Source organism: Haemaphysalis longicornis, unplaced genomic scaffold (genome assembly GCF_048455015.1).
Source record: "Haemaphysalis longicornis isolate Haplotype H1 unplaced genomic scaffold, Haemaphysalis longicornis Haplotype H1 scaffold_10, whole genome shotgun sequence".
Lineage (NCBI taxonomy): Eukaryota > Metazoa > Arthropoda > Arachnida > Ixodida > Ixodidae > Haemaphysalis > Haemaphysalis longicornis.
Window position 1 is genome coordinate 152,074,300 of NW_027526204.1, and position 27,017 is coordinate 152,101,316.

Here is a 27,017-nt window from a genome sequence, read left to right on the forward strand (position 1 = left end):
GCACAGCTGCGTTGCTGCCCTGTAGCGACAGCTGATGTGCTACATGTAGATGCTGGTGCCTCAAATCGGCCAGATGTGCTAGGAAGTGTGCTGTGCTACTGTCCCACTCATGCCCCACATCATCGCAGCCCTCAGCAGCTGCCTGGACTAAAGGCCCGTTCACACCTGCGACGAAAGAGAGCGGAAGCGACGGAAATTTGTCGCTTTCGTCGCCTGGCATTGCTTTCGTCGCGCGACGAGAGCGATCGGTCTCGACCAATTTTTTTCGCCTCCGTCGCGCCGTCGCTTTTGAAGCGGAAATAGGAGGCGAGACTTCCTGACGTCATATCCTGCCAAAGCACCCGGATGCTGTGTCTCCACAAGCGGCGAAGCTCCCGTGAAGTCTCACTCCGAGCGCGAGACAGTAACAAGAAAAGCAAAAAATAGTCGCCCGTCACTCGATGTCGCGTGCAAGTGTGAACAGCAAGGGTGGCGATCGCTTTCGCCTTCGTCGCTTCATCGCAAGTGTGAACGGGCCTCAAGACGGCTGATTCATCCTCACCATCCCGTCGCTAATAAAGTTTCTATCTGTCTCTATATGCATCAGGATCGTGCAGGGTGTGGTCACATGAGTACTTTTTACTGCTGGGTATATTGGGAAACTTCCAAGCCTGCACGAGCAATGGTGCAAAGATGAAGACTGAATTGTAGGCTACCATTGGAACAACCATCCAACATCAAATTTAAAATGGCGGTGCAGGGAATTTAAATCTGTGCACATTAAATTGTCGTCCGCCCCTCCCAGTTTGGCACTGGCATGTTAAACTTCCCTTTTAATTTTTTGTCACATTGGTGTGATTCAAAGCCATGCAAAGCTTTACTGGCACAAAATGCGAGCAACTGCTTACAAGCCCAATGCTGGGGCATTTTTGTTAGCCAGACCTTGTGTAGCTGAAACTTTTTGGCTTGTGTAAACTATCACTTTGCTCTGGACAAGCTGCTGGCATCAGGATTTACCTGCTTGGTAGGGCTAGGTGGTACAACTGGGGACTATATTACTGCTTGTGGGGGGAGGCATTAAATTTCGGCAACTAGCGCTGCCAGCCGTCACGCTAAATCACAAGTAGTGCTTCGTGGTCAGGTGGCAGTCCTTGACTGCTGGACTGTCTTCCAAAGCATGTTGAAAGCGTTTTAATTGAGAGGGGCTACTCCCAGCCCCATCCTCAAGAAATGGCAAGTACAGGAGAAGGAGAAGCAAGTTTAATGACCTGTTCCCGAAGGGGCCTACAGCAACCCAACGGCAAGTCTTCGTCCATCTGCTCCACTACCTGGAGGCGACCGGCCCCGCGCAGCTGCTGTAGCCCGGACTGCAGTTCCCGAACCACCCTAATAGCCCTATCTCTATATTTACCCTCTCTTTATACCCCCTCTCTCTCTCTCTCTCTCTCTCTCTCTCTACTTCCCTTCCCCGCACTGGGTTGTATGCAGGTGAGCTCCCTGCCGAGCTCAAAATATCCCCAGTGCACTTTCTTTCCTTTTCCTTTACCGCAAACTACCAACCAACTGCATGATGCCATGGCCACGGCAGTGTTTTCGGCCAATCCCCTTAAGTGGGTGTACGCCGTTTTTATGGGCCACGAACGCCAGCCGTCCTAACACAAAAGCAGTTTCAGACTGTATTCGAAGAGCCCCACTAGATAAGACCCAAAAAAGCGGGACGTTGGTTCAGAACGATCTGAGCATCACTCAGAAACCATAAGCAAGACTATTATCACACCAAATCCATCCTCCCTGTTCTGTGGCTAGCTGGGCTAACCATCGCCTCATGGGCTAACCGAACCGACCGAACCGGACCTTAACCACGACCGGCACCGAACGCCATCTTTCGAAAGCGGAAGTGGGAGAAGCTTCGGCCCATCTGTCCAATCAGAGGCGGCGCTAGGACTGCGAGCGCGAGGTTGGTGAGTATTCGCATGGTATTCGTTGGCTGCTAGTGACCGCGAAGTGCTGTTTTGGCGTTTATGGCGTGCTTGTTGGGCGCGTGAAGGAACGAAGAGGTGTGATGGCGAACCACCACCATCACCACGGGAACGGCGACGACCCGTGCGGCGGCCACGGTGGAGCGCACCCGCACGGGCCCGAAATGGGCCTTCAGTACTCTCTGTACTCCAAAATAGACCTTGACAACGTCCAGTGCCTCAACGAGGAGAAGGAAGGCTCGGGGAAGCTGGTCTTCAAGCCCTGGGAGAACCGGCTGGACCGCGACAAGGTACGCTCGCGTTTGCCAATCTTGTGGCCGCCGGGATTTTTGCATGTCGGAGAACTCCGTGTATCGAGGTAGATGGGACATTTACCCTCTCAAAACTTTTGGTTGCTAGCAACGACTAATGAGTTCAGTTGCGATCTCCTCAGCAGACATCTAATCGCTCATGTGACAAGTGTGGCGTTGAGTCAGACCTGCACCCACGTACAACACAATCGCGGGCCCCTACTTTCTTTTTCAGCTGGAACCATTACGCGGGCGTAAGAGGTATCGAGGGGAATCAGTAGATCAGTGATCGGAAGTGATGATTGTAGAGACGCGCCCGTTTAGCGCGGACACCGCTAGCCGGTCCGAATGTGGGCGTGATGCCCCCGAAGAATGAACGCGGCTGATTAATGAATGCGGCTCGTTTATCGACGGCACCTGATAGACAATTGGTCTACCCCAATATTTTTTATTGTATTTACATGTATACACCAGAACCTGACACAGCCAATCAGAGTTTGAACATAGCCTGCATCTATCAAGGTTTCTTCTTCATGCGACACCAAACACCTCTACTTAATTGCAATAATGACGCCTCCGAGGGAGGTGTAACAACAGGGCGAGAAGAACCTGTCAGTCCACATTTGGTCGCTGATTGGCCACAAAACACAGCAAATCGTGTGTGTGTGTGCACAAATAGTCACGTGATGGAACACACTTTCCCATACACTTTTTGACCACAATTTAAAACAAACGAACTGACAAAAAATAATGGAAAACAACTGAAAAACTCAGTGCTGAACATCAAACTTTCAGGAGGTCCGTTTCATCTGCTGTTCGTACAGTGCACGCCTATAACTGCATTCTACACTGACAGTTACTCCTCTCTGTTAATGCGTGCCACGGGTTCACGGAAGCTGCACCAGCACAAGCTTCAAAAGAACAGTTGCTTGATCATCAACATTATCCCAACGTCAGAGTGACAGCCTCACAAGTGTGACCAATTGGCACGCGTCATCTAGTTTGTCATACAAATTTGCCAGACGCTGCATTGCGTTTCCCCTTTCTTACTTTCTCGGAGCCGGCCCCTGAGGAGACCTCGTAGCTCTCATCTCCCTGCAGTCCAGAATGTGCACAAATATGCTTCACATGCTCCATGGGGGTAATTACCTGCATTGAAAAGGAAAGAAACACTCTGCAGGCTTTAAAAAATGGACAGATGAAACCATTAATCTCGAGCAGTAATCGCTGCTGACCGACTTCCACTGTGATCCTTTAAGGTTCAAGCGTGGAGGTCGTCATACTGCCTGTGCCCCCTATGACGCCAATGTGGGGATGTTGTCACCCACCAAAGGGGCCGCTGACAGCTAAGCCGCCGGGACGCAAGGTGCGCGCGGAAAGAAGTGGGGGCTGCGTCCGCAGTGGCAAAAGGCGTGGCTCCCGTTTAGTCTTGGGTGGCGCACCACCTGCGCGTTTGTTCCTCAAATGTTCCTTGCTTGTCCTATTCAGTGTTTCCCCTTCCTTCACTGCTAGTATATATGTTTGGCCCAGCGAGAGGGTCTTTTTGGTGGCCAACTTGCTGTAGGTCACGGGGAGAGTCAGCACTGTTTAGACCCCGGCGAGCATTTTGTAAGCCCCTCAGCGGGCTGTTTCAGTTGTTTTTTGTATATCCTGTACATAATATCGTACATAAAAGTGTACATAGTTGGACTCGGAGTTTGCCTCGTCCCTTACGGCAATATGAGACCCGGCACCGCGTTTCCGGAGGAGGAGAAGAACTGAAATGTACTGACCCCTTTCCGGCCCCTTTGGGTCTTAGTGGCGAAGAAAAAAGGCAATGAACAATGAAAAGGCTTCTGTGGCTGCACTTTGCTCCCCTTGTACACTATGTCATCCTGGCCGACATAAAAGCAAAGAAACACAGCAAAGGTAAACAACGAGGATAAACAAGCTACCAGTGAGCTTCATTAATTGAGGTGCCTGAACTTAACAGGCATGTTTCCTAAGGAAGAAAACCTTGGCACAGTGAGTTGTAGCACATCACAGCACCTCACAAATGTCGGGTGGGTGTGCACCGTGGAGCAAGATCCTAAGCGTGCGCATTGGAACAGGGATGCAGGCACACGCGCACCAAACATGAGTGATGCTTCCACAATTAAAAGTACGTATTTGGATGGATTGTGGTATGGGTGTAACCATAGATGAGTTCGGACATCATTTTGCTGGACCCAAGCATGTTCAGTATACATTTTCTTATTCGAAAGTTGAACGTTGACCGGGTCAACTGTGCCAAACGAAATTTTAGAGCTTCCTCTGAGCCAAATTCTGGACATGCGGTGACTTCTTTGTGTTGCCCATAACGTGTGCTGACGGTATTGTTTGGTTCCATTGAAGGAGCATAGTGGTGAGGCTGCGTTTTTTGCGTGTTCGCAGTATGTGGACAGCGACGCAGACGAGGAGCTCCTCTTCAACATTCCGTGCGTATAGTGGGGTCTGCTGGCGGGGGTGAACCCGACCAGGCCAATGTGCGCATCCTGTGTATCCGGTCCTCCTGCCCCCTTGCAGCTTCACAGGCAACGTCAAGCTCAAGTCCATCCTCATCGTCGGGGGCGACGCCGGAACCCATCCGTCCAAGATCCGCATGTGAGTGCCTTGATTCTGCCCACTCTTTGGCCCAACCGGCATGCCATCAACGCCGCCCACAAACGGTCTACACTACGGGTAGCCCTTGTGGCATTTCCCGTTGCGTGCCTTTGCTGCCTTTCCAGTCTGTGGGGGTTCCTCTGAGCTGTTCATTTTGCACAACCATTTATATTGGCAGCATTCGACACCTTTATCTGCCCCACTCCCCCCCTGTTGGCACTGCAGGGCAGGAGGTCAGCCAGATTGTTTTTCGTGCGTAATTTTATTATTGCTTGCAAACGTGTGGTGCAAAATGGCATCTCAGAAGCACCATGCAAGTGTTTGCTGCCTCTGCGTGTGGGTCAAAGGTGCCAAACCAGGGCTGTTGCTTTCTGATGGAAGTTGTTTCCTGAAGCAGCGCGTTCAGTGTTCACAATTGGAACCTGTGAAGATTGTAAAAAGGGGAGGGGCTGCAGGATCAGATTGTCAAAAGTGCTTGAACGTCTGTTAGTTTTGGCTTTAGCTGCTCCCACGTTTGTGGGCTGTGGCGTCTTAATCGTCCTGACCACGAAATCTCATAAATGTAAAACCGCAGACTTGTAACCCCATGTAACAGTGGGCAGGACCAGGGCATCTTCAGAGCATGTTCGATGAAGCTGAAGGTTCGACAGATGCCTGTCTAATTTGAGCCAGCTTGAAGGCTCCAGCTAATGAATTAAAATTAACAGTAAGATGTTTTGGTTCATCCATCAGAGCATCCACAACTCGTAGCAATGGTTGCTGCACTAGCAGTGTGGGTATGCTTGTACACGATGTGTGAGTGCATTGCCTGAGAATACTGTATATACTCGAATCTAGGCCAACCTATGAGTCAGAAGAGCGGGAGAATAATCATCATAATAAAAAGAATTTCCTCGAATGTAAGTCTGTAAAAGTGCGCAAATGTTCATTTTCAAAGGCATTTGCAACGAGCTTCTGTTCAAAAGCTTTTCGCCTGCTCCCCCCGCCCTGAACAACAGATTTTCTTATTGATACCGCATTGCTACCTGGCATTGAGGTTCATCTTCACAGCGCAAAAACTTACAGGACAAAAGAGGGAAAGAAAACACAGGACAGGTGCTGAACTTCAGCTAGACCTTTATTGAAGGAACACAAAAATATAAAGCCAGCGGGAAAACAATTTTTTGGGTTCTTTCAGTGAAGTTCAGCGCCTGTCCTGTGTTTTTTTTTTTTTTTTCCCCTCTCTTTGTCCTCTGTTTTTTCACTGTGAAGGTGAACCTTTATTAACCATTAGCCCGGTTTTTACGTTACTGATGTCGAGGTTAGATGAGTCCTCTGCTGCAAGCACAACTTTTTGAAGGCAGCACTGTGGTGATTCTCAAGAGTGGAACAAACTTTCACGTCAAAGACAAGACAAGAGGACAGGACCAGTCTCCTTTGGAGTGTCTCCTGTCTCTGTTCTGTCTCCTTTGCAGTGGTCTTGTCTTAGACGTGAAGTTTTTCCACTCTTGAAACACAGTACCAAGTAGCCCAACAACATGCTGTGACGATTCTGTCTCTTTGATTTCCGTATCGTCGGTAGCGAGTGCGCACAACTACTCCACTATACATCCAAGCATTATGAAACTCTGGCGTGGTCAAAATAGTGGCCAGTCTCCTGTTCTTTGATCTTTGTAGCCACCAGTCCAGTTGTGCCTGTTTTTATCCAAGCCTTGAGGTGGCGAAAACTGCGTTCCACTTTTAGGGTTTTTTTAAACGCACTTTTTTTTTGTTTGAAGTTTGTTTGTTCAACTGGCTCATGCGTGATAAACTGCACTTCCGGAGTGATACTTTAGCAGCTTTGGTTCGGCGGGCCTTGCAGGTTCAAGAACCGGCCGCAGATGACCTTCGATGATGCCCGGGCAATGCCCGAGCAAGAGTTTGAACTTCAGCATGACTCCAACGGCTGCCTCGAATACCCTGTCAGGTTAGAAGGTTCCTCCTCGCAGGGTTTCTCTGGGCTCTGTTTTCAGCTGTTGCGGGGCACACCCACAAGGGCTCAAGGTAGAGGTGGTGCTGACGCAGGGCGGTGAAGTTTTCAAGTGTGCACCACCTGTCGCTGCACTTCCCGAGCAACTTTGGTGGGGACACAACGCGCGTCTACTACATTGGACTGCACGGAGAGTTCACCGAGGTGAGTGAGTCGCCTGCACACTCCATTCTCTCCTCACCTCCTAGGCATTTTCAGTTGGAAGGCCAGGTTTGGGACATGCCAGGTCATTGTTCATGACTTGGTGTTATGTTGAACCAGTGCTCACAGCTTTTTATCAACCTGGTGGTGTGTTACAGTGTGGGTATCCTTTGTATCCCCTTTTCCTCCTCCCGCGAGGGTGACCGTTAAAGGAGCGTGCTTTCCCGCGCCGCATGTGACGTCACCCCGCGGACCGACACGCCGGCGGGCACCAACTGTCCGGCCGCCGCTGTTGCTCCTCTTCACCCGGGAACCTGCCTCCTCTCCTCCGCGCCTTATAACCGCGACGCGCACTTTTCGCGGTCTCTCTCTTGCTCTTGGCTCGGGCGCTCGGAAAGGAGATGGAGGATAGAGTGTAGGGAACACGGGGGATCGCGGCTCGCCCGCACCCTCGCCGCCACCCGCCCGGACCGGGGCCCCAGACCCCAATCAGGCCCGCGAGGTAGGCTAGTCCGACCTCGCTGGCAGCCCCCGTGTCGCCTCAGCCGTCGCAGCCCGCTTGAGGCCTGGCCTTGAGGCGCGTGTTGATACAGTGTAGTTCTTAGCCCTGTCGAGGTGATAATATGCGCTGTACCACGCGGCCAATAAATCTCCTGGTTCGCCCTGGCCCTTTGGAGCCTGTCGTCGCCTTTGTCGGTGAGTCGAACCCGTCGCGGCGTCTCCCTCGTGCACGCCGTGAACCTCTCTGGGGCATTTTGGGTGGGTCATTTCCGGGTGTGGGGAAACACCATGAACCCCGCTCGAGCCCACAACAGTCATGAACAAACAAAATGAAGTTGTAAAAATGGGAACGAAAATGCACAAGTGGGGTGGCTTCCTCCCACCCGTGTTAAATTGTTGCCTAACTTTGTGACACTAATATAGTCTACTGCTAATACTATCATAGTATACTCGTGGAGCCAGTTGTTGGCATCATCAAACTATATTTGATTTTGCGTGTTGGATTTCACGTACTCGTGTTTGCATTTAGTTTGCCCATCACTGTAGATGCCGTATTCTCAAAAGTGTTTCAGAAGTGCGTTACTGCTCTTCTTTCTTGGGAAGGGAAGCTGAAATGCCACTGATCCTCATTTTAGTTCCTATATGGGGACGTTGCGGGTTGTTCCTCCACATGGAGCGCAGGGAGCCGTGCATTTTGTCACAGCACGAGGCTTGAAAAGATGTGTGTGTGTGTGCTCGCAGTAGAGGTGCCTAGCAAGGTACTCTTGTACAGCTCATCGTGATGGTGCCAGAGTGCATTTGCATCTTTACAGGAAAATTTGTGCCTGCTTTGAGATGAAAAGGAAAGGGTGTAAGCTTGGGGCTAGACTGGAGCTTGCGGGTACTGTGATGTTCATGTGCTAACCACTGCTTGCCTTGCGGCACAGCCTTCAGCAGTCTCTGGGGCCATTGCTTGTTCCAGCAACCATTGGTGGCTTGAGAGGAGAAATTGTTCATGGTTTCCGAAAAGTAGTCCCGATTTCAAGCCCTTGTAACCTTAAAGGCCAAGTGCGCTGAAATTTTACCTTGGCCATATTTACTGTGAATGTACAGTGTACCACCAAACCAGCTGGGGCTTGACTGCCAGTCCCGTGAAGTGTGTGGTTAATTAATTAGAAGTGTTTAAAGTAGCTCTGTCGCCCGCAACACTGCATCTGCCGGCGGATCGCGCCAACAGCCATGATGCGGGGGTGACACTGTGGCCGGCCCAGTGGCCAGCCAGGAGAACCAATCAAGCTCAACGCGGGCGCACTTCTTTTAGGGCTGCGCTGAGGGCGCAGCGTTTATGCGCAGGTTCACCGGCCGACCAGTTGTGTGCGGGCGCTCGCTGGCCGGCTGGGCCGGCTGCCGCGTCACTTCAGCATGGCCGTAATGGCCGCGCTCCTCTCAATTTCGGTTTCAAAACCTCCTATTTTTGCTGGCCGTTTGCGCTGTGGATACGCCGATAACAGCTGTTGATGCGTACAGGGTACAGTGTACCCCGTCTGTCGGACGGTTACTTTTACCAGTATCCGAAACCGTTGAGACGAGGGGGATTAGTACCTATGTAGGCTGGGCAGGTGTCTCTTGAGTACTCGGGGGACCTGGTGGGTGTTAGCCGGGGGGCTGGTTGTGAAAGGGGTCTAGAGATTAGGTGTCGTCACTCCGTCGCAGGTTCTCCCTGTTCTTCGCTGTCGGAGCTCAGATGGTTGGAACCTATAGTGGGGTCCGCTGAATTCCAATTGGAACCGTCTGACGCCCATCCTGAGTTTTCAGGCCTATTTTAGGAGTCAGACATCTAAGGATTAGAACAAAAACCTCGCTGTCCCCATTCCCAACCACTTTCCCATAACCCGTTCCTTATTACCACCATCCGCATCCCTCATCCCAACCTTTCCTGCTACCGTCCCAGGGGAGATCAGGGGAGTCTCCCCGGGCCCGCTCTCCTGGCTGTGGTGTCGCTGTGTAGCATTTTTCCCTTTTATTTTCCACTTCGGTGGGTTTTTCCTTCTCTTCAAAACTCTAGTTAACTTCGGTCCAGTTTGTTTATTTTTAATTGGCGTCACCCGTGATACGTATGTGGTACGGGTTGGGCTTTTATTTTATATTATAGCCCTTTAACTTTATGTTGTATTTTGTGTCTTGCTGTAATTTCAGGCAGACTATACGGAAACATTTTCAAGAGGTTGAAATTTTGAGTGCAGTTGACCTTTAACTGTGTATACCACTACATGGTTGGGCAGATTGTTCAGGAGTTGTTGCCATGGGTGCCTGTTTTGGGAAAACTTTGTGGTGAGTCCCACGAGTGTGGTGCTCATTGGCGCCTCTTCGTGCATCACAGTCGGAGGAAGGGTGCCCACAGAAATGCCTTGGTGGCCGATAACTGGCACTTAATATCCTTGTGTGGAAAAATGGAGACGGGAGCCTGAGAAAAGAAAATGGACGGGACAGGTGCCAGTGCCCAGTGGGACAGGGGCCTGTCCTGTCTTATTTCTTGGCACTAGGAAATTGGGCATTGGGGAACCGACTAGCCCAACCTTGGAAGTGTTCCACCAAAGGGTGCCCTGACCGGAATTGGCTTCCTTACTGGTGGTCACCCGTGCAGGCCCAGAGGCAAGGGGTGGTGCTTTGCAGCTACGAGAGCGCCCCCAACCCGGCCGACCACAAAGTGGGCGATCACCAGCAGTTCAGCGCAATGGTGGACTGAAGGGACTACTGCTCTGCAGCACCCGTGAGCCTGCACCCCATCGGACACACGGCCAGAAGAAAGATGACGAGCATTTCTGACAGCCACACAGAGCCAATAAAGAGTCGCATACTCTCTTAAGAGGGTCAAGTACAAGCGGTAACATATTGTGGCACACACGCATATCGTGGGGCAAAGCACGATACATTTGTGCAACAGCAGAGTGACGAGACTCGTTGGGCAAGGGGAATTTGTGCGCACACGGTCAGCCGCTCTGCTGTGAAAGGCCAGTTGACTTCCACGGCTTGTGCTGCGCTGTTGCAGCAGGGCTTTGTTGCTGCTATTAGCCTTGCTGACAGGAAAGGCAAGAAATTGGCACAGGACCTGCTAGAGTCACTGAAAATAAAATCTAGGATGCAGCTTTTACCTAGACAGGGTCTTGAAGAGGTGCACTGGTGCTTCTATGTAGGCAGGGAAGACTTGCTAGTCAGTAAGTGTTGCATTGCGATTTGTTTGTGCCTGCATTTCTAACGGCTGTACTCCAGTGTAAATACCCATTTGCAAGTAGATAACTTTCATAAAATTAGTTTCCTGCAGGTCATATTTTTGCACATTTTTGCCATTCTATGCTGACAGTCGCGTTTTAAGGAGGCCAGAGTACTCGTCACCTTGTTCCTTTTGTTTTTTTACTCCAGATCTGTGCAAGTTTCAAATTGTTCAGCCATCTTTTTTTTCTTCAATAGTTCCGACCATAACTTTCGCAAATTGTCCCACTGGAAATCTGGCAGTGATGTTTTCCTTGTGTTGTACCTCATAGGCATTGTGATTTTCTTTGGTTTACCTTACAATTGGGAGATTGTTTTGTCTTCGATAAGTTCTTCTCATTCACTTTAGAGTGAGCATTCCTTGTAAAGCTCTCGCGTATGCTCGTGCCTTTGGCCAGCAGTGAATCAGACCATGTGGGCTCCATTGCCTTTTGGGGCACCGAATTTTCTCCTGTTTTGCAGCAGGGAGGGAGTTGAAGAAAGATGCAACGTACACAATCTGGATGCCCGTATTCTTTATTGCCTTCTTTTTCCTATACTTTATCATCTGTCAGCACACAATCGTGGGATGCTGGATTTTTGGATTTGCAAGCCAGTACAGAAGCAACGCACAACCGACTCGAGTGAATCTTGGGCTGGCAAGCCTGGCAGTGGATCATCGAGACAGGCATCGTTGTCCAGGGGGAAGTGGCCAGAGGGAATGGGAAACGGAGGGACGGGCACATGCACACGCAGACACGCACACTTGTTTCTACAGGTAAACATCGGCAGAGGAGAACTTGCTCGTCTTCCACGCAACGGTTCCCCGGGGTAGGCTGGTTCCCCAGTTGCATGGTTTGACCGTTCCCTCTTGATAAGCAGTTATCACACCCATTGAGAACGTGGAGCCTTTGGCACCTCCGCGGTGAGAGGCGTAAGGCCGGCCTGAGTTCATGCAGAGCGCGCAGTGCGAGGAACGACCACAGGGCTAAGGCAGCGCATGTACTTGTGCCCACTAGCTGAACATTGCGCCGAAACCCACGGAAGTGCCTGCTGCGCGATTTCCCTCCTTTCACAGAAATGGTTTGCATACAGCTTCAGAGGCGGCCGGGAGTCATTTGACAGTGCTCGGGGAGAGCTGCAGGCATGGCGCTCGGGAAGTTGTTCGGTTCTCGGCCACCCCTGCATCATCCTCCCTGCCACCGCGGCGGCTCTTCTTTTTTGGCCGTTCCTCTACCAGCCATGTGCAGGCAGCTCGTGAGCTGCAGGTACTGCTGTCTGGAGCAAGCACCGGTGTTTGCGACGTGGCACGAAAACAAAACAGTGTGATATTTCGCAGCCCACACAGGCCTCCGCGTGCTTGCGTGCCACCCAAAGGAGCACAGTGCGGCCATGGTTGGGGTACACTGCCGCATGCCCTCACTGAGACATCGTGGTAAAAGCCCTGCACCGTTTTCCACCATTTCAGCTGCACAGCGGCTAGGGGCTATAGTCCAGTACCTTCAGCAACGCTAGAGAGGACGACGAAGGCAGTTACCCTGTTGCCAACTCTAAGCTTGCGAGGAGAGCGGCAACAGACGAGGCCTGGCCCCTGTGCGGAGGCCGCTTGCAGGCACCAGTCCACTTGGCTCAAGTGCCCGGGCGTAATAGCAAGGCCAGTGGGCTACCAATCTGTGGTATCCTCTCTTCTGCAAGGGGCCATTAACGGCAACAGCCTCGTGCCATCGAAACAATTACTGCCTGCCAAATGCAGGCTTTCACCACAACGTGGCTGCGTCGGTCTTGGAACGGCATCAATGCACATACTGCTCCTCTTGTTTGCTCGTCACGGGAGAGCAGTGCAGGAGAACCTCGGCGAGACTCGAGCGCCCAGAGAACTCACAAAGAGGACTTTGCACTCTTCTAGCATTTTTTCACGACACACACGCCTGTTGGGAGCCATCAGGGCTCCGAAGCCACTTGACCTGTCACGGGGCATAACCAGTGGGAAGGTGGCGCAGAAAGTGCGATGTGATTCAAGGAATTTTGTTTGCTTTTGTGTAAGGATGGTCAGGGTTGGGTTAAAGCCCTCCGTATTCCTCCCTGATTGAGGCTGAGAACAGGAGTAAGAGTTATAGTATCTTCATTGTGGCATGCTCACGAGAAGCTCGCTTTCTGCAGTTGCAAAAAGACAAGCTTCATGGTTTTAGAGCAGTGCTTTCCTTTCTGCAATTGCAGCGTCGGGTTGACAGCCAGCCAGGAGCAGCAAGTGGGCAAGGAGGTCTATGGGGTTGGAGTTCATCAGGCTCTAGACTGTAGCATTGTTCGGTCATTTATTCCTTGTCATCTAGTCACAACGGATGCATGCCATCTGACTGTGGCCTAAACGTTTCCTATGACTGTGAAGCACACAACAATCATTTACACCTGTCTATTTGATACTGTATGTACACTGCATCACCAGACGATCGTCAAAGTACAAAACGTAACATGGAAAGACGATTAGGGAACAAGGTAACTGCTACATCATAACATCCAGTGTCAACATGCATGGAAGAGCCATTTAGACTACTGTGTTTTTGAACCGCATTCTTTGAAATTTAAGTGGCAGCTTCTATCTAAAGCTTTATTGAACTTGGTTGCCAATCATGGTAATGTCTTGAGGGGAAAATACCTGATAAACGTGTTCATTGTGTTACCAGGCAGGCAAGTTTGACAACCATTGTGTAAGGCTTGTTGTGCCTGACTTTGCAAAGGGCACTCACAGAAACAGGATGTTTGAAAAAAAAAAAAAAAAAAAAAAAAGTCGTCGGACATCGGCCCTGAACATTCGCATTTGCCAACGAGCTGCTGAAACATAATGTTGATGTTGGTGAGGCTCAGCAGGCCCTACGCAGCAGTTGCCAAGCTTCTGGGCATTCAAAGACGTGACTTGTAAGGCCGTATAATACGTGCAGTCAAAGGTTTCATCAAAGGGAGCAGCCAAGTTGCACTCTCGGTTTACGGCGATGTTCTTCTGATAGCCAATGGTGAAAACATCCGAGATTAGGTACGTGCAATCGAGCTACTGCATAATCTGGACAACATGCTGGGCCATTGATGAGCAACTGTAGGTAAAGTGGACATGCCCCATTTTGCCGAGTCCTGCCAGCGGCTGCCAATAGATGTCACTGGCCGCTCAAAAATTTTTAACGGAACTCTGCCGAACTCACCCTGTCGTAAAGGAGCACAGAAGTGAACGCCTGTGTTTTGCTGGTGGGTGGTAACAGGTCTGAAATTTTATTTCTCTTGGGGTACCATACCTTGCCAACCTTGGTGGAGAGCTGTGTAGCATTTGGAAACTAATCCTGCACGTCAACAGAGAAAGCGGACGGAAGACAAGGTAATGCCAACTTCCGCAATTTCACCTTTCAAAACTGCCTATGTGGTGCAGTCAGCATAGGTGCAGGCCTTTTTCACGACTGCTTCACGCACGCCCGTGTGTTTGCCCCACCAAAAAATGACTGCTCTGGAGCCAGATACATTTATGAGGATATGTGAACAATCTCACCTGTCTGTTTAAAGCCTGAACTGAAATCATTGGTTTAACCTTTAATTCAACTATTAGTTTGACTGGCCTCGTTAATTTAACCTCTGCAAGGTCCAAAGTCCTTTGTGGGGAACCGCACAACTGCACAAAAAAGGAGAAATGGAGCAGATAAAACAAGCACTGCTTTTCTGTGCTTCGGTTTTTTGCGGTGTTGCACTCTTTCACTCTTTTGAACTGCTGAATGACTGTCTGTGCTACTTGACTTGCCAATTTCCTATGCATTGATTTTATTTTTAGCGGCGGCATTTTTGCCGAACCATTAATTAAAGGAAGGTACCCATTTATGTGGCCTTGTCACTCAATCGTGCGCACACCTGTAAACTGTTGCTGTGGCTGATATAACATAGATGCTGCATTTTTTTCACACATGAGTGCTAGGTGAGTGAGCATTTTTGCTGTGTGAAGTGGCACTTAACAAGCGAAACATTGTGAAAACTAAGCAGAGCTGTGGCGCAAAACAAGTGCGGGGCCTTACCCTCGGAAGCCATGCGTAGGGGGCCTAAGTCGCAAATCACACACGAAACACAAGCATAGCCAGCACCACTGCAGACAGATCAACGCAGAGTCTTTGGCCATTTCACAGTGCCTAACCAAGGTTGACTATGCAGAAGCCTTGCAGCCAACTGAAGCACCATTTTCTGCGGCCAAAGGTTGTGGAAGTCGGGACTGAATGCCTTACCACCTCTGTTAGCTGTTGTGTTTCGTTAACGCAAGCTTGGCACCATTTGCTCAACTGTGCATGCAGGGTTGGAGCTCCTGCACTCCGAGCTGTGGCTTGAAAAAGCAGCGCTAGCTACTTTCGCTAGCCTGAGACCCGGTGAGGGCGCCCTGGCTGCAGCCCATCTCTCCTGTTCACCTTGTCATCGAGGGAGTGTGAAAGGTTCGGAGGGCTTTTGAGTACAAATGTCCTATGCGCACCACACTTTTAGGCTACAGGCATGGCTACCTTCTACGTGGGCATGTAGGATGAATCCTCATCAACCGACTCCAGCTGATTGTCAGCAACAAACTCATCAGAACGGCCGTGTGGGCTTGTCAGCGTGGATGCAACAGTTGCGAGGAAACTGCTGCTGTGTGACCACCCACAAAAGCACCGGACAGTTGGTAAAAAAAGACCCGCTCAATGGAGGACATAACCGTGCTTTGATGTGCAGAACTGAACAGTAGCTACAGCAGTTACCATTTTGCAACGTGTGCCAAGGCGGAGGATCTTAATGAACAGAGGTTTTTAATGGTCACCCGTAGATCGCTGGCCGTATGTAAACCTTCTAAGACAACAACGACACACCAAAGCTTCTTCCCCACTTAAGGCAGCGATGTTAATATACCTCGCATGGTGCATGCAGAAACGTTCTTTAGTCCCCCTCGACTCGGCAGCGTGGAAGGCAGAAGAGCTTCCACCCCGAGAACCGCACGGCGTGGAGGGTCTCTTTGTGCAGCGGTCATGTCTCTGGACGAGAGACGGACGCCCTGCCAGCCCAGCTAGCTTTATTGTTGCCCTGGGGGCTCGGTGTCATCGAGGTTGCCCTGTGGTTCTAGTATACGGTGAGCTACGCTAAGTGGGCCTGCACCTTTTCCTTAGTGTGCGTGGTTTCACCGAGCCGAGGGGTGCCAACAGGGCGTCAGGCGTGCCCGTTTACATGTCGCCAAATACTCCGGCAAAGGTCTTGCGCAGATTCCTCATGGTGTCGTCTGGGTCCTCGGTCTTGTCTCCTTGGCTCTCTCGCCGGGGCCGCACGGTGCCTCTCGGAGGTCCTTCCCTGCAGGGCACGCCAGAAAGGAGGGGCGAGTCACCTTCGAGTGCAGTGCTTGCATTTGCAAGGGTGGTCAGAGGAGAGATAAGCACCTTTACGAGTGGTGCAGATAATGCAACCTGGTTTGCCACCAAAACATGGGAGAAGTGGGCCTACAGACATTTGGCTTACCTGCAAGCAAAAAATTATTAGCAGTGGCTGAGCTCGGCTATGCCAGGACATACGTAGTGCGAGCTAAGGTTCGGCTGGTTATTCTTAGCTTTCCTGGTTGTCTAGGATTAGCTTGACTATCATGCTTACTGCTGCTTCAATGACACACACACAGTATATGCATTATGTGACACATGTATATTTATCAAGCGGCTCCGGCGCAGCGTCGCCAATCGCCCCAGAGCTAAGCTGGTTCCAGAGGCGCACGCCGGAGTTGCTGCGACGCATGAGCCATCGGTTGCACACCCGGCAACCCCTTGCATGATCATCAAGTGGACCGGGCCGCCACGTGCGGAATGGAGGTCGGCGAAGACGTTGGGTGCGTGCGGTGTGTGAGAGACTCCGGGCAGTGAGCAACGTTCTGTGCGCCGTGCGATGTCACTTCTCCTCACGCATGCCCAGCACGGCTCTCCAGGAGCCACGCGAAACTGCTCAACCTTGGCCAGTGTAGCTCATGCTACAAAACTTGCAAAGGACGGAGCCAGAAAGCTTGTAGTTTGACAGTGACAGTAACGTGAACCATGCGTGACTGCATTCGTGAACCATTTTCTTCTCCCTATTGTTTTTCCTTCATCAATGCTGTAGTTACTGCGCTGTGTTTGTTGAGGTGATAAAATAATTACCAGAAGTGATAAAATAGTTACCAATCCTGGAGTCACCTTTGTTAATCAGCTTTATTTTCTTCGGAATAAAGCCAGCACTTTTATGTGCTAAACACTAGCCTCACCTCATTGTTGGATCCTGACTGCAGACTACTGAGCTGTCTAGTTCGTTTCAAGCAGACTGGAACTGTGGACACTGTGTAAATTCGTGCCGTTCTCCACCATACTCATCTCACACCTCTCCACGTGCGGTGCTTTCTCTCGCGTATCATCAGGAGAATGCTGATGTTTCCTGCTTTATGCTTCTAATGGCATCTTTTGTCTCCCTTCCTCACTGGGCTGGCTGGCACAATTACTGGGGAGCACTGCACGGCCAGTATTTCGTTTCAAGCTACTGTATGTGCACCATTGGGTGAACTGAAATCAATTATTCATGCTAGCCTTTCTCCAAGCACTTGAACGATGAATGCATGAGTAGTATTTGTATGATGCTGTGTACGCAAGGTCAGGCAGCTTGAACAATTGCCGTGTTATCAGTGAGTCTGCTCTTCTCAAGCATAGGTGTAGTGAGCCAATCTCTTGGGGACAGCCTGTTGCTGACAATCGTGTTGAAGGCTGGCTCACCAAAAGATTGGGGCTGGCTCGCAATTATCAGTCCCAGACTCAACATAGACTCTCTAAGAAGCATTCCAGCATTCGTTGTCTATATATACTACTGAAGTGAGGAGAGTCCTCGACCTACGTGTGGACTTTCTGAGACAAGTCCGTGGCGATCATGCTAATTGATGAACCCCAGTGAGCTTGGGGGGAGCTCGCCTAAAGTGGTCTCTTGCCACTTCCTCATTGTTTGGACTTCTGGGCACGAGGGTTTGGCAGGAAATGAGTTGGCACATACGCTCACCCGAGCAACTATTTACCGGGCACCTGACCAGCTCTTGTCAACCTTAAGCGGTGCACAGCCGTCCAAGTGATGCACAGCTGTCTTTTGGCCCGCGCGAATACCTCGAGTCTTTTTGCGCGCAGCGCAAGGTACATCCCTCCCCCCATCGTACACTCACAAGGCGGCAGTCCGTCCTCCTACCCACTGAACATCTCACACATCGCTTTGGAAATTTGCCCGGCACCCCTACTTGCTGGTTCTGCGGAGGTTACCCAAACATATTCCACACATACGGGCCTGTGATCGACATCCAAAGTTGACCCCCATCCCGAATCCAACTAGCATCCTGGGAGGCAAGTCTGGCTGACCCCAGCGCTGCGACACAGCTCCTGCTGACGTCCAGAGTGGAGGAAGCCATGGCCATGGCTTCCCGAGACGGCGCCCTGGACTAACGGTGCTCAGGAAAATTAAGTTTACTTCCTTCCTTCCTTCCCATTACAGTTAAACCTGGATGTAACGAACCTCTGTGTAATGAATTCCTGGATTTAACGAAGTTTTTCAATTCCCCATTGCCAGCCCCATTGGAACCCATGTGTTTGCGACCTCTATGTAACGAAGGCATTGCGACTAAGGCCATTGCAACGGGTAACCTTGATGTAACGAATGCGCTACGCTGATGAGTCTCTTTTTTTTTTCTCACTTTTTCTGAAAAATTGGCTGGAAAAATTATCTAATTTAGCGAACTTCACCTGAACCGCAAACTACCGCGCGTTTCCAGTGACAGAGCAGTGTCGATTAGGCCTGCTTGTCAGTGTCTAGTCGCGAGTCTCAGCTGCTGCCTGTGGTGTTGGTCCGTCGGTGACGAGTTCTGCTGCCAGGAAACGAAAAGTTCCGTCTTTTCAAAACAAGCTCGCAATTTTAAATGCCGTCTCTGCCGGCGAGAAAGAAGAACGTCACAGCCTGGTATACAGTATCCCTGCTAGCACCCTCTCAACAACTTTGAGTGCGTAAAAAAGCATCAAGTTCGCGAAAAGGCGCGAGCAAAAGTTTGGACCTTGAAACGGGTTAAGGCGCCAAAAAGTGTCAAAAGCCGTAAGTGATACCTAAGTTACGTTTGTGAATATGGGGGTAGGTAAACTTGCTTCTTTAGAGTGATGCGTGTAGTGACTAATTTTGTAGGAAAGGAGCTGGCGCAAATCACGCATTTTGTCACTGTGAAGTAAATCCTTAAAAGTGAGTTCGCCATCGCTGGTGTCTAGCACGTTGGTTTCGTTTCTGCTTCATTTACGCGAGCCTTAAGGGGGGACGCGGCTTTCAACTTCGGAAAAATGACCAAAACATCGTTTTTTTGAAACCCGCATATTCGGCTTCTATGTTTCCTATTCTGTGCGTCTGCAAAGTTTTTACGCTGAAAAGCGTCGCAAAGTGGCATAAAAAAATACTTTTGTCAGGTGCGGTGACAAACTATCAGCGCAAAAGGGCGAAAAAACGGCAATTTTCGGAGCGCTCTATCTCCGCAACGGTGCCACCGGGCGCGGCCATTTTGATATGGTTAGATCGGCCGAGCGATCGTTTTTCCGGTTCCGCTCGTCTCTTTTATCTTCGTTCATTCACAAACGCACAAACGGCAGAAAAGAAACGACGCACAAACGAAGCTAGAAATAAATGCTGAAGCGCTATTGGTCCTCCGGTCGGGGCGCAGAACGTCGACCCTCCTGATTGGATGTCGCGGGCGCAACGCAAGATGGCGGCCGCCTGAGCTGCGTAGCGAGCGGATTGAGTTCATTTTCGCCGCTTCGCTCGGCCGAGTTTCTGTTCAATCTGTGGTATTCAACACGGACGTTATCGCGATGGGAATGCCAGAGATAACGAGCCAGATTACGGGAAGTTGTGTGGCTCGAAAGGCGGAGGTCATCGAACGCTTCGTGGTGCGCGTGACTCTACCGTCGCCAGACCCCGGAGGGTGACGCGGTGTGCGCGCTTGCGATAGCGGTTCGTGAAGTGAACTTTTAGTCGGATTTGCGATGTTTACACGCTTAGTTAGTGCTGTGTTTTGACTGTGGGCTCGCTAGCCTTGAGAAAGAAACGGTCGACGCGTCAAACGCTGCGGCGCGCACGGCATAGCCGACGCGCATTGGAGCATCACATGACTGGGCAACCGGTTACGATTGAACGCCAGTAGTTGTAATTAATGCCTGTGACGTTAGTTTTAATCTTAAAAGCGACCTGACCAGCCATATCAGGTATAATCAAAGCTCGATATGTCGCGGTAAGCGTGCGCTGCGATGCGCGCGAGCCATATCGCCTTTCTTGCGCAATGTTTCCCGTGCACTTGTAATTTTCATGCAAACAGGTTTGAGTTAGTAATATAGGAATAAAATATGCTCTCTGCGTTAAAAATGTACGTTACTGTGGCAGCATTTAACAGTGATTTTTTTAGGGAAATTATTGATACCATTGCTCAGGGCATACTGGCTGTGCTGCGAGGAATATTGGATGCCTTGAATGTCAAAAGTGGTAAAAAAAAAATATGCTCTTGCATTGAAGTTGGGAGTTATGCAGAATACTCTACCAAGCTTCAAAGTAGCTCATTTTCAACCTTGTGGTATGCAAACTTTTGGCAATGAACACCTGCACTATGAGTACTAAGTTGCTGTGCCAGGCAAGATAAAACATGAAAAAAAAGCCAAAAATGTTCAAATTTAAATTAAAAAAATGCTTAACTTGTTGCCATGGTGACAACACTGCAAAAGGAGGTTGTCCAGTGCGATACAGCCAACCAACTAACCTACTTTGCATTGAAAGCCCATTGAAACCCATCTCCCCTCCGTTAGGTTTGCAAAGGGGGGTATGTACTCTTCACGGAGGAGCTGAAAATGATGTTTTCTGGAAAGAGAAAGGCTGAAAAGGCACTCCAATTTCAAGGCAAGGCCTTCCAGAAGCCCCATGTTCAAAAAGGACATGAAAGGCTACAACCGTGACGACTTTTGATATGTGAAACCTATGTTGCAACTTCGGAAGCCGTTTTCTCAAAACATTTTTTTTTGCCACCTGTGTCGCTTGTCCCAGGGATTTCTTCGTGACTGCTGGGTCTATTTTGATTCCGTTTCTTGCATTACATTCCTTGATGAACTGTTCAGGTCGTGACACTTTTAGTTTTCCAGATTTGTTTTTTGTGATTTTTTTATTCAAATAATCGTTCACAGTTGACATGCCTGTTGCACATTAACCTCTAAAAAAATGAAAACTAAAAAACATTGTGTTGTAAAAAAAAAATTCTAAAACTGTCACGACCTCGTCCATTCATTTGAGAATGCAAAGCACTTCGAACAAGTTTTCTATCGTGTGTTATAAGCCGCTCAAGCTCGGTACAAGCGGAACAGAAAGAAAATTTCATACATAAAAAAGTTATTAAAATATTAACTTCAAATTTTTATGGTGTTATCACAGAAGCATTTCCAGTTGCTGTGCCAATTTTCATCAAAATCCACAAAGAAATAAAAAAGTTGATTTTGAAAGCCACGTCCCCCCTTAACTCGAAACCTGCATGTGACGAAAAATTGCGAATTTTTGTCAACTTCGCTATATCCAGGTTTAACTATACGATGAACCAGCATTGTGCCATTTAGCTCTATGACAAGCAATGTTCCAGAGATTTGAGCTGCAGCCTTGATCTAAGCTGGATGGTGTCATTCACCTAAGTTTCTGCCATCCGGTTAATTTGTGACCTGTTCTCACTCGTTAATGGCAGCAGTCAGACGTAGAGCATGTGTGCTTGCAATTTATCTTAGCGGGAACTATGACTGGGAAGAGTGGCCGCTACTCACTGAGTGGCCGCCACGGGAGGAGCGGCCCCGGCGCTGGCGACTGCGGCGGCGGCGGCGGGGGCGGGTGGGGCGCCCCCGAGCTGTTGTGGCGGCCGGCAGTACTGCTGCATCCGTTGCAGCACCAGATCGGCGATCAGACGCCGGTCTTCCTCCTGGCTCTCGCCCAGAAGCTGCATGGCCGAGTCGTTGGCCTGCGACGGCGTGATGGCTGGTTAACAGTTTGCCGTTCACCGCACCACCCAGGATGGCAACGCATCATACCGCCTACGCTTCCCGCCTCCCCGTTCCGTCCTCAACAAACGCCACTCTACTAGGCCGGCACTTGTTTTGCATCTCATAGCCTGGAGTCACATAAACCCTGACATCTATAAGGACACATGCAAAGGGTGCATGAAGTGTGCATCGCAAACTCACATTATATGGGAACGCTGTCCTACGCTTAGATCACCTGTCCAGGTCACCGCACTTGAGCAGTGGGAGGGATGCCTGTTAAGCTCCGATGGTGACCATCAAAGAGCTCTCATTCAACTAGCCTCAAACGCCGCCTGAAAAGGGGAGGCCTCGTTCCTGAGACATCCCACTGCCTGCAGCCCTCCCTTCCAAGTTTTGTGCAAAATAAAGTTGGAGGGAATGAACACGCACACACCTCTGTGATGAATTCCCTGCCGTCCTTGGCCTGGATGGCTTCAACGGCGCAGATGTCGAGGCCGCCGAAGATCTCGGAGACGGCGTCCACCCAGACCTTGTAACGGTCGGCCAGGGGCACCTGCTCGAGCATGGCCGAGCCCACGTTGGCCTTCCAGTGGCCGCTGATGCTTTTGCGCACGAAGCACTTGTAGGCGGCGCCGATCTTCTGCACGTGCAGGTCGCACTTGGCCTCGACGAAGGGCTCGACCACGCAGTAGCCCCCGGCCAGTGCCACCAGGCCCGCCACGTCCTGCAGCTCCTGCTGGCTCTGAACGCGCACCTTGCCCAAGCCTCCATGCGCGTGGCCCACCTTGACCACGCAGGGGAACTTGGACGCCGCCAGCTGCGATCCAAGCCAGTCGAATTTCTAAGGACTCCTGTTGCCAGTTTGCCCTTTCGCTCGTTCAGGAACCACTTCAGCGCGCACATTGAATGCAAGCAGTGCGCAGATAATTTGAACTGTAATTTGAACAGCAAGCCCTCGCATCGTTGCGATGCCAAAGTACTTCAAATAAATGCCCAAGGACTTTGAGTAATTAGGAAAGAGCTGCGCTGGCCAGAAAGACGCACTTGTAGAGAAACCAGGGTCCTTGCCCATTTTGTGTGGCCTTGTATGCAATAGCAGCACCATCATGTTTATGCAGTACAGCAACCTGTCGCAGGTATTTTAGGTGGGGGCTGCGGCAGAGACGTCTTGCAATCTTTAAATTATCTCTGCTTGCGTGTACCCTAGCATGGCCTCCTTTATACCATGACCCTAGTCTGCGTGCTGCCGCCTTTGTGGGCAGAACTCGCGCATGCGCATCATTCGCGGGACCTTACTTCTTCACCTGCTTGGTATTGCTCTGCGGTGCGCATGTGCTCATCAGGGGGTTCGTTTATACGCCGTTAAATTGAAGCTGACTGATGCCGTTAAATTGAACTGAGGAATGTGTCACTTGTGCTGTTTTATCAAGTGCCACATGAGCGTGACCGAGCCTTTTTAATAAACTTCGCAGAACCAAAATTTTAGTATCCGCACATTTTATATTTAGTTTTATTTCTCGAAAATGATTAAAATTTGAGAACAGACTACAAGTTGCTGTCTGGTGTTGCTGAATTAAAGATTTCCGGGGGCATTGTGCATACATTGTAACATTTTCAACCGTGCACTTAATGCAAGGTATGGTGATTGCCAACCGTTTCTGAATGCGCTGCCTTTTCTGCCAGGTGCTTTGGCCGGAACTAAAGTTATCAACGAAGATGGAAACATACCCATATCCACTGGATTGTGGAACCGGAAATCTTTTCCAGCTGGGGAAATATTCAAGCTGGAAAAACACATTTCCAGGTGTAAATTTGGAGTTGCCAGCGGAATTTTCAACTGGAACTGTAGCGTTTCCGAGTGTATAGCTGAAAATGTGGAGCTTCCGGTTGAATTTTCAGCTGGGAACCTGGAGCTTCCAGTTGCCTTTCCGCCTAGCATTTTTCTGGGAAGACTTTTTTATTTTTTTTTTTTTTTTTGCTTAAGGCCTATGGACCGCACCTTGTGGACTTGTCTTTATGGCGGCGACGTGCGGAAATCGGGCAGCAGCAGAAGCATGACTGCGGTACATGGCGTTGAGCATTGCCGATCGGCACATGCGTAACAAATAGCAGCCTGCAGCGTGCGCCGCGCATAGCAACGCGCCAGATTTCCAAGTTGTGTGAACTGCAGTGCTGCCTGGGGAAGTTCAAACGGCCGCTGTTCGCCGCTCCAGTACACCTCGGGACATTTACACGAGGGCTGCTCCTATAGTCTCTCGCCGAAAAAAAGAAAAAAAAGGAGGGGGGTGACCTTTTTGTGGCTTTGGTCAGACACAAGTTTCAGTGCAGATGCCTACCATAGCAAGCAACTTCGCCTGTAACGCTGGCGTAGATGTGTGCGTGTGCCTCAGTCGGGCGGCGCTCCTAAGAGCCCAGACCTGCCCTCCCAATCGGCCGTGGACGTGATGGAGGGGCGTCAGGTGGGGCCTGCGAGGCGGCTTTTCACGCATGACCTCCTCTCCTCTTCCCCCTTCTGCTTCGCCGACAGCCGCTAACTGGAGACGTCCCGGCTAGGTTTGCACACCGCTATGCGTGCGTGCCGGCCGTACCACGCTTAGCGAGGCCGCCACGTACCTCCCAGCCGCAAGAAGAATTAATAACTCGTAGATATGCCCCCTATGTTCCCAGAGCAGTGCACAATGCGCGGGAGGCTGGCGGATATTTACTGCCTGATACTGTGCATTATCGCTTCCATCGACTTTCGAAACGAAACAAGCGGACACTCACGGGTGAGTACTCTTCACGCGACTGCTCATTTTACCCACAACGGTGGCTCAAGTTGTTACGGTCGTGACCACAAGGACGCGGGTTCCACCCCACGGCGGTCGTCTGAAAACGTCCGTGTGGTGCAGAGATTTCGGCGCACGTTAAGATCCCCCTCCCCCATTCCACTACCGCGCGCCTCATAACGGCCCTCCGGCGCCGTCTAAAACATAGCGCGGCTCTTACGCGCCCGCTCCTGTGGTTTCGACGTCGTCCTCGTTGTAAACGAGAGAACGAGGACGCCGAAGATAGCGGAAGCGAGAAACCGGAGGAGGAGAGTATGGTGAAAGTGTGAGGGGAATAAGGACGTGTGCCCAGGTGCCGCGCGAGACGTGCTCCGCAGCGGCGACCTGCTACGAGATAACTCGCCGATGACGCTATCGCTTCGCCTGCCGCTGCGGCTAAACGGGCCGCCCGAGGAAGACTCGGAGCTACCGACGCCAGAGATCAGAGGTGCGCGCCGCCAAAGAAGCAGCTGTGGCGGCACCCGCTCGTCAAGTGTTGAGCTGGTCGCCGCGTACCGCGAGCGTCCTACCGCTGCCTGTCGCGTCTATAGTCACAACATGCAGCGAGGTGCCACGAGAACAATCAAGCGTCGTGTAGAGAGAGACCCATCTCACGAACCACGCAGCAGGCAGCGGAGGACGTGCTGTGTAAAATAATTTACACCTTTTGGCCTATAACTAACACCCTCTTTTTACACCATACCAAAAAGCAAAAACTACCCTTGAAAGGGTGTAATACACGATAAAATACCTTTTAAAATGGTGTATTCCTAGGTTTTTAGTAGGGTGTAAGGATACTATAAACGACAAAGCAGCATTTAAAAGGGTGTTTTCTCTTTTTTTTGCTAGGGTGTTAGGGCCGTAGCCAGAAATTTTTTTTTTTCGGGGGGAATTGTGGGTTGTCAGAACGGAGGAATTTTGCCGAAAAGAACTCGCTTACGCGCTCGCTGCCTGCAAAACATTTCGGAGGGGGTTGGAACTCGCCCTGACAGGAATTCACTTAAAGCGCGCGAGCGGGCGCTTCCATGCAGTGGGAGAGGTGCTGACCATGTCGGCGTGGTTCGGGAAGAAGCTCTGCTCCATGAGCGGGAAGTTGTCCCTGCCGAGGCGCCGCTGGACGCTCTGCAGCTGCGCGAAGACCCAGGGCTTGTCCTGGAAGTTGTACAGGCTGTGCAGAGAGTTCACCGCCGGCACCCCGCCCAGCCGGAGGCCCAGCAGGAAGGGCCGCTCGTCGCGGGGACCGTCGCGCACGTGCTGCCGAACCAGCACCATGTCGGGGCGGAACGAGCGCACCACCTGCGGGAGGAATACGGGTCGGGAGCAGAGGCGCTCCGCTGCACTGGGCGCAGTTCCAGAACGGAGCCCCGTGCAGAGCGGCTTTGAACAGCCCAGCTCAGTGCTTAGAGGGACCCTGCAACACTTTCTTCAACTTTTTTTTCTAAATCTTGAATGCTTTCAGAACGTAGCCCACAAACTCGTCCAGTAGTTAGAATAGGGAGTCAGAAAGAACCTCGCATAAATATTACTGCTCTATGCCCATCAGATAACTTGTAAACTTGCTCAAAATATTTTTTCTCTTTCAAGGTCTTGGCGTTCTTTGAGCGCACGAATTATGTCATTAGAGCAATGTAGCGGCTATTGGCCGACTTCATTTTAGCGGCAGCAATAAACGCACTCGATGGCCGCTTTAAAAAAATCGCCGTCACAAAGGCAAAGCAGAAATGGAAGGCGGATCTGCTATGACCAGCAAATGCCGCAGTGCTGCTCTGTGCTGGCGATAACTGTAGCCTTTGCAGTTCTTCCAGGCACGAAGGAAAGACGTGAAATCGCTTATCGGAAGCGTTTCAGAGTCCCTTTAAGAAGGTTTGTAGGCCCCGCCCCGCCTGTTCCTTCGAGCCCTCAGTGAAGCATTCCTATCAGGGGCAATGGTTGCGAGGGCTCAACATCGGCCCTACTCCCATACCGTTTGCGGGGGATGCCGAAGGTGCCCTTCGGTCATGCGTTCTGGCAATTGAAGCAGGAGTACTTCGGCTGCAACAGCGTCGCCGAAAGAGACGATGAAAGCTCGGATCGTAGAGTACCGAAGGAAAATGGAGAAACAAAGGCGCACGTGGCGTCCGTGCATAATCTCTTCTTCTGGTCGTACGTGCCTGCTGAGGCTGCTTTTGTGTGTGTGCGGTTTGTTACAAACTGGTGGTGGTGATGCGTGCATGCCACGTTTGGCGCTGGGGTTGATAGCTGAAAAATCTAGCTGGCAAATATATTAAGGGAGTAGAGGGGTGTGGCCGTACGCGTACGTGATGGTACGTGTCTTATAGCTCACACACAAAGGATCTCCAACTCTCTCGCCCCTGTCGGAACCAAATGAACTTTTAGAAACACACGGATCCACTCGCATGCGAGACCGG

The 27,017-nt window shown here is 50.8% G+C and overlaps 2 protein-coding genes across 4 annotated transcripts in view; one reads left to right on the forward strand and one right to left on the reverse strand.

Annotated features, from left to right (window-relative positions):
- Positions 1-1,674: 1,674 nt before the first annotated feature.
- On the forward strand, positions 1,675-10,380 carry LOC144159668 (PITH domain-containing protein CG6153). Of its 3 annotated transcripts, none has more exons than XM_077691296.1 (7): positions 1,675-1,936; positions 2,027-2,248; positions 4,661-4,704; positions 4,793-4,870; positions 6,711-6,815; positions 6,914-7,022; positions 10,144-10,380. In XM_077691296.1, exons 2-7 carry the CDS (start codon positions 2,042-2,044, stop codon positions 10,243-10,245), a joined length of 645 nt encoding a protein of 214 aa, XP_077547422.1. In that variant the 5' UTR covers positions 1,675-1,936; positions 2,027-2,041; the 3' UTR covers positions 10,246-10,380. The 3 variants fall into 3 exon arrangements, with proteins under 3 accessions (XP_077547422.1, XP_077547420.1, XP_077547421.1); XM_077691294.1 differs by having other exon boundaries at positions 1,677-1,940; XM_077691295.1 differs by lacking the exon at positions 1,675-1,936 and having other exon boundaries at positions 1,947-2,248.
- Positions 10,381-13,514: 3,134 nt separating this feature from the next.
- The window catches only part of Syn (synapsin), a 31,983-nt gene continuing 18,480 nt past the window's right edge, over positions 13,515-27,017 (reverse strand). Inside the window, exons 4-7 of the mRNA XM_077691751.1 lie at positions 25,657-25,905; positions 22,236-22,619; positions 21,590-21,780; positions 13,515-16,076 (exon numbers count right to left, since the gene is read on the reverse strand). Of these exons, the coding sequence (XP_077547877.1) occupies positions 15,953-16,076; positions 21,590-21,780; positions 22,236-22,619; positions 25,657-25,905 (948 nt within the window). The 3' untranslated portion in view covers positions 13,515-15,952. The remainder of the gene's footprint in view (positions 16,077-21,589; positions 21,781-22,235; positions 22,620-25,656; positions 25,906-27,017) is intronic.

Excerpts from the sequence above, each read along its gene's own strand:
- LOC144159668 (XM_077691296.1), top strand. The coding sequence starts at position 2,042 with ATGGCGAACCACCACCATCACCACGGGAACGGCGACGACCCGTGCGGC. Across the intron at positions 4,705-4,792 it reads GAGCTCCTCTTCAACATTCC|CTTCACAGGCAACGTCAAGC; the intron begins GTGCGTATAGTG and ends GCCCCCTTGCAG. Across the intron at positions 7,023-10,143 it reads TGCACGGAGAGTTCACCGAG|GCCCAGAGGCAAGGGGTGGT; the intron begins GTGAGTGAGTCG and ends TCACCCGTGCAG.